This window comes from Eimeria maxima, genomic scaffold, assembly GCF_000499605.1.
Source record: "Eimeria maxima Weybridge genomic scaffold, Emw_scaff532, whole genome shotgun sequence".
Taxonomy (NCBI): Eukaryota; Apicomplexa; class Conoidasida; order Eucoccidiorida; family Eimeriidae; genus Eimeria; species Eimeria maxima.
Genome location: NW_013563884.1, coordinates 14,993 through 21,891, shown reverse-complemented (window position 1 = coordinate 21,891; position 6,899 = coordinate 14,993). Strand labels below are relative to the sequence as shown.

At 42.2% G+C, this 6,899-nt stretch overlaps 1 protein-coding gene across 1 annotated transcript in view; it reads left to right on the top strand.

Annotated features, from left to right (window-relative positions):
• The window catches only part of EMWEY_00036670 (CBS domain-containing protein, putative), a gene marked incomplete at both ends in the record, with an annotated part of 2,365 nt that extends 1,009 nt beyond the window's left edge, over nt 1-1,356 (top strand). The window contains 2 exons of the mRNA XM_013478622.1: nt 255-1,023; nt 1,293-1,356. Coding sequence (XP_013334076.1) covers nt 255-1,023; nt 1,293-1,356 — 833 coding nt within the window. The remainder of the gene's footprint in view (nt 1-254; nt 1,024-1,292) is intronic.
• Nucleotides 1,357-6,899: the final 5,543 nt, after the last annotated feature.

Genomic DNA, 6,899 nt, shown 5'->3' with positions numbered 1-6,899 from the left:
CTTACTGCATTTAAAAAAGGTAATTTTTTTTTTTTTTTTTTTTTCCTCTTCCTGTTGCTGCATTTGCTGCATTTGCTGCTGCTGCTGCTGCTGCTGCTGCTGCTGCTGCTGCACTAGAGTTGCTGCAGTTATAATTAGACATATAATAGATATTTTTTTGTCGTTTTTTTTAAATAAACCTAAATAAAATAGATAAAAGAGATAAAATAAATAAATAAATAAATAAATATGTATATATATGTATATGTATACAGGACATACACATCTAGCAGTAGTACGTCGTGTTGAGTGTGAATCATCTGGTGATCCTTATTATAGACATGTAGGTATAATAACATTAGAGGATATCATAGAAGAAATATTACAAGATGAGATACATGATGAATTTGATCAAGATAAACTTATTAGAGGTAATGGTCAACACCAACAGCAGCAGCAGCAGCAGCAGCAAGGAGTGCAGCAGCAGCAGCAGCAACAAGGTTGTGGTGGTGGTGGTGGGGGAATAGGGAATGGTGTTGTATCAAGATTTATTAGTAAAGGAGAAGATATACCTTTATTATATACACCTTCTTCTTCTCCTCCTATTCATCGTAATGATGGTCCTGTTACAGGGAATCAGGCAGCAGCAGCAGCAGCAGCAGAAACAGCAGCAGCAGGTTCTGCTGCTGTTGCTGCTGCTGGTGGTGGTGGTGGTACAGCAGCAGATGGTGGTGATTTGAACAACCCCACCGTAATAAACACATCAGATATTAATTCAGTAATAATACAAATGACGGGACAAAACAAACAACAGCAGCAGCAGCAGCAGCAACAGCAGCAGCAGCAGCGGCAGCAGCGTCGTAACAGCAGCAGCAACAACAAGAACAACAACAACAGGAAAGGATTAATAAATAATGAATATAATAATATAAATAAGGATAGGGAATTATTATTAAGTTGTGGTGTATCTAAGGCTCTTGCTGCAGATAGGAGACCATTAAAGATGGTCTCTCCTGTTATTAATCATTATCTACATCCACAACAGTATGCTGCTGCTGCTGCTCCTGCTCCTGCTGCTGCTGCTGCTGCTGTTAGTGCTGTTGGTGGTGGTGGTGCTGCTGCTGCTGTTGTTGGTTGTGCTTAGGGTGATTGTTGTGGTGGTGATAGAGTAGCGGTGCTTGTGTTGCTGCTGATGACGGGTGTTGCTGCTGCTGCTGGTGCTGTATTTGCTGCTGCTGCTGACGGGTGTTGTTGCTGCTGCTGCTGCTGCTGTATTTGCTGCTGCTGCTGCTGCTGGTGCTGTTTTGCTGCAGGACAGGAACATTTGTAGATGAGCATACAATATTAAGAGGAAGAATGAAATTAATTGATCAGTAATACTCACACACTTCTTGGGGCTTTCTTTTCATGCATGCATGCATGCATGCATTCATGCATGCATGCATGCATGCATGCGTGCATGCATGCGTCTGCTGTCATTAGGATGCTGCTGTTTTTTTTTATATGTTGTCACCTTTATATTTATATTTATATTTATATTTTATATTTATATTTATATTATTATTTATATTTATATTTATATTATTATTTATATTTATATTTATATTTATTATTGTGTCTCCTTTTTTTTTGTTAGTATGCGTCCCTTTTTTATTTTCTCCCTTTTGTCTCTTTTTGTCTCCTTTTCTCCCTTTTTGTCTCTTTTTGTCTCCTTTTCTCCCTTTTTGTCTCTTTTTGTCTCCTTTTCTCCCTTTTTGTCTCCTTTTGTCTTCGTTAGTCTGATTGTGTCTCCTTATAAATTAATTGTCTCCTTATTAATTAATTGTCTCCTTTTTTTTTTTCTTATGTGTCTCCTTTTTGTCTCCTTAGCTCGCGTATAGGCTCCTTCTTGAGTAGATCAGAGGCCCTTGCTGTCTCTACGTTTCTTTGCTGCGCTGAGCGCTGCTTCCAGCCACCAACTGTCTCCCCGCTGCTGCTGCTGCTGCTGCTGCAGCATATGCGGCCTATTCGCATACCTTCAGGTGTACAGGTAGGTAACAATAACAACAACAACAGCAACAGCAGCAGCACCAACAGCTGCAGCACCAGTTTCAACAGCAGGAACAGCAGAAGCAGCGCGACTGCATGCAGCCACATCAGCAGCAACAGCAGCAGCAACAGCAGCAGGTGCATGCGTTTTGCTGGTTATTTGTGTGCAGATATTTACAAGAGGTGTGAGGGCCCATCATGCAGCGCTAGTCCTGCAGGTATGTCTCCTTTTTGTCTCCTTTTTATGTCTCTCCTTTTTGTCTCCTTTTTGTGTCTCTCCTTTTTGTCTCCTTTTTTTTGTGTCTCCTTTTTGTCTCCTTTTTTATGTGTCTCCTCTTTATGTCTCCTTCCTTTTTGTCTCCTTTTTGTCTTCTTTTTATGTGTCTCCTTTTTGTCTCCTTTTATTAGATGTCTCCTTTTTTTGTGTCCTCCTTCTTATGTGTCTCCTTTTTGTCTCCTTTTATTAGGTGTCTCCTTTTTTTGTGTCCTCCTTCTTATGTGTCTCCTTTTTGTCTCCTTTTATTAGGTGTCTCCTTTTTTGTATATTAATGTTCCTTTTTTATTCATGTGTTTTTTTTATATAAGTGTCTCCTTTTTTATTTATTTGTCTCCTTTTTATTTATAAATGTTTATTAATATTTCCTTAATTTATTTATTTATTTGTCTCCTTTTTTATTTGTCTCCTTTTTTATTTATTTATTTGTCTCCTTTATTTATTTATTTATTTATTTATTTATTTATTTATTTATTTATTTATTTATTTATTATTTATTTGTCTCCTTTTTGTCTCCTTATAGGGTCGTCTTAAGTTAGAAGTTGGCTGTGAGCGAATTGCCTGTCGTGTTGGGCCTTGGACTACACTCGCTATGCATGTAAGTAGCAGCAGCAGCAACAGCAGCAGCAGCAGCAGCAGCAGCAGTAGCAGCAGCAGCAGCAGTAGCAGCAGTAGTTGGCAATAAGTGTCTCCTTATTAATTTATATAAAGGAGACACCTAAATACAAGTGTTGTATATCGTTCTCTGGTGCATCAATACTCTCATTGCTGCTGCTGCATCTGCTGCTGCTGCATCTGCTGCTGCTGCTGCTGCTGCTGCTGCTGCTGTTTATGCTGTAGTGTCTGAATATGGATCCCTTACCTGCGGAGTTTAAGGAGACACAGCAGCGCCTACAGAAGGTAGTAGGCCAACGTGATTTATCTTCTTATGTAATGGGGGCCCCTATTGGTGGTGCTGCTGCTCCTGCTGCTGCAGGTGCAGCAGGACCAGCAGCAGCACCTGCACCAGCAGCAGGAGGACCAGCAGCAACAGCAGCAGCAGCAGCAGATGCAGCAGATGGATTAAGCTGTCTCTCCTGCTGCAGCGAGAGGGACAGTCCTGATGGTCCCCTTCGCTTTAGTACTGCAGCCCTTCATAAGGATTCTGCTCATCAGAGACCCAGCAGCAGCAGCAGCAGCAGCAGCAGCAGCAGCAGCAGCAGCAGTAACGGCAGCAGCAGGAGAAGGAGCAGTAGTAGTAGCAACAGCAACAGCAGCAGTAGCAGCAGCAGCAGCAGCAGCAGCAGCAGCAGCGCGATGACACCCTATAGACCCGTCGCTGTTTGCTGCTCCTCTGCTGCTGCGCCTGAGGCAGTCTCCTCAGAAGGTTCTTTTGCTGCAGCAGTTGCTGCTAGTCCTGCTGCTGCTGCTGCTGCTGCAGCAGCAGCTGCTGCTGCTGCAGGGCCACCGCGTTGTGTCTCTGCCCTTGATGGTGCTGCGCTGCAGCACCCTGCATACAGACATCTGTGGGGCAGCAGCAGGAGACACTGCAAAGGAGACAGTTGCTCCTTAAAGGGACACAAGGACACAGCAGCAGCAGCAGCAGCAACAGCAGCAGCAGCAACAGCAGTGACACAACCAGGTGTCTCCTCAGCAGCAAACTGCAGCAAGGATAAAAGTCCCTTCTTAGTTCCCTCTAAGGAGACACTGCAGCACCCACAAGGAGACAATAGTATACCTAGCTGCAGCAGCTGCTGCTGCAGCAGACGCTGTAGCAGCAGCTGCAGCAGGAGCAGGCGGTGTAGCAGAAGCAGACGCAGACACAGCAGTATCAACAACAACAGCAGCAGCAACAGCAGCAGCAGCAGCAGCAGCAGCAGGAGATGGAGTATGAAGGATTGGCGGTCTCTTGTTATAGGAGAAGAAAAGGAGACACTATTTAATTGTTTGTCTCCTTCTCCTCCCCTGTCTCCTCCTGTGTCTGAGGCAGCAATAGGAGATACAGCGCATGCAGCAGCAGCAGGTGCAGCAGCAGCTTGCATGCAGCAGCAGCCGTCTCCTTCCTCTAGACACAGATGTAGCCGCTGCTGCTGCTCCTCTGCAGCAGCAGCAGCAGCAGCAGCAGCAGCGGAGGGAAGCAGGGAGCAAGGCCCAAGGAGGGGATATTGCTCTGCAGGGAGCTTGCGTGTTGCTGCTGCTACAGCTCGGAGCAGCAACAGAAGCAGCAGCAGCAGCAGCAACAGCAGCAGCAGCAGCAGCAACAGCAGCGAGACAGAGGCAATAAAGAAGCAGCATAAACATCCATTAGGTTATACACATATAAAAAGGAAAACCCCTCGTGTGTCTGCTGCTGCTAGACTTAAATGGTCTGCTGCTGCTGCTGCTGCTCCTCCTCTAACTGCAGCAGCAAGAGCAGCAGCAGCAACAGCAGCAGCTGCTGCTGCTGGGACACAGAAGCAGAGGGGTTGTTATAAACCTTCTCTTTCTCATTATATGTTAGGCAGCAGCTCAAGCGAAGGACTTGAAGAACCTGCTGCTGCTGCTGCTGCTGCTGCTGCTGCTGCTGCTGCTGCTGCTTCTGCTGCAGAACCTGCTGCAGCAGCTGCTGCAGAGGCAAGGAGTGACGGGGATATATTATGTCGTCACAGTAGCAGCAGACGTAGCAGCAACAGCAGCAACAGCAGTAACAGCAACAGCAGCAGCAGCAGCAGCAACAGCAGCAGGAGTAGTAGTAGGATATCTAGGAGCAGCAGGAGAACAAGTTGCATATCTTCGTCATCATCATCAGCAGCAGTATCTGCTGCTGCTCCTTCAACCCCATCAGCAGCAGCAGCAACAGCAGCATCAGCAGCAGCAGCAGCAGGAGGAGGCCCATCATTAATAAGAGAAGCAATACATGGTGTTACTCTTCCTCCGTCATTAGCTCGTGGTTATATTATAGAGGGAGAAGATCGTCTCCCTCCTACTTGCATGCAGCAGGTTAGGGTGTCTCTACACCACCCTCTTGCTGCTGCTGCTGCTGCTGCTGCTACACCTGCTGCAACTGCTGCTGCTGCTGCTGCTGGTGCTGCTTCTGGTACACCTTCTGGTGCTGCTGCACCTGCTGCAGCAAATTCTGCTGCACCTGCTTCTGCTGCACCAACAGGTCCAACAGCAGCAGGAGCAGCAACAGCAGCAACAGCAATAGATGCAGCAGCAGCAGCAACAGGAGCAACAACAGCAGCAAAACAATCAGAAGACAGCAACAACAGCAGCAAACCATCATCCATCCCATCACAACAACAACAGCAGCAGCAGCAACGGCAGCAGCAGCAACAGCAGCAGCAGCAACAGCAGCAGGATGATGACAAGGGACCAGAAAACCAACAACAGCAACAGCAGCAGCAACAACAACAGCAGCAACAGCAACAACAACAGCAGCAGCAGCAGCAGCAGCAGGATGAATCATATATATTATTGCAGCAGCAATTAGATGCACAAGATGAAGAATTACGTGTTGTGCTGCAGCAAATTGCTGCTTCCTTTAATCAGCCGCTGCTGCAGCAGCTGCTGCAGCAGAGCAGCATAAAAGAAGAAGAAATTAATAATATTAATAATTATTTTAATTATATTAATTATAATTATATTTATAAGCCAGACTTCGCATCCAGGACAGGTAATTAATTAATTAATTAATTAATTAATTAATTATAAATAAATAAATAAATATAATTATTTAATTAATTAATTAGTTTATTTATTTATAATTATTTTAATTATATTAATTATAATTATATTTATAAGCCAGACTTCGCATCCAGGACAGGTAATTAATTAATTAATTAATTAAATATAAATAAATAAATAAATAAATATAATTAATTAATTAATTAATTAATTAATTAAGTAATTAATTAGGTACTTAATTAATAATATTAATAATTATTTTAATTATATTAATTATAATTATAATTATAAACCCAGGACAGGTAATTAGTTATAGTTAATTAATTAATTAATTAATTAATTAATTAATTAATTAGTTTATTTATTTATTTATAATTAATTAATTAGGAATAATTAACAATTAACTAATAAATGATGAATTAATATAATTAACTAACTAACTAAATAAATAAATAAATTATTTAATTATTTAGTTAATTAACTAAATAAATAAAATAAAATAAAATAAAATAAATAAATAGATAAAATAAATAAATAAATAAATAAATAAATGTATGTGTGTGTGTATATATACAGATGGTGATTGTTTATTATTATTATTTCCTCAATGGGTATACTTCTTTGCCGTTAAATTCTCTCTTATTCATCCTTCCTTCTGTTCTTATCATACACCTATACATCAACAATAAATCTGCATGCATGCATGCATGCATTTAGATGCATGCATGCATGTAGATGCATGCATGCATGTAGTTGCATGCATGTGGATGCATGTAAATGCATGCATGTAGATGCATGTAAATGCATGCATGGATGGATATAAATGCATGCATGCATCAATGTATGCATGCATGTAAATGCATGCATGCATGTATGTATGCATGCATGCATACATACATGCATTAGGGCGCATGCAAGTATTCGCATGCATGCATGCATTATAGTGCATCAATGCATGCATTAGATTGCATGC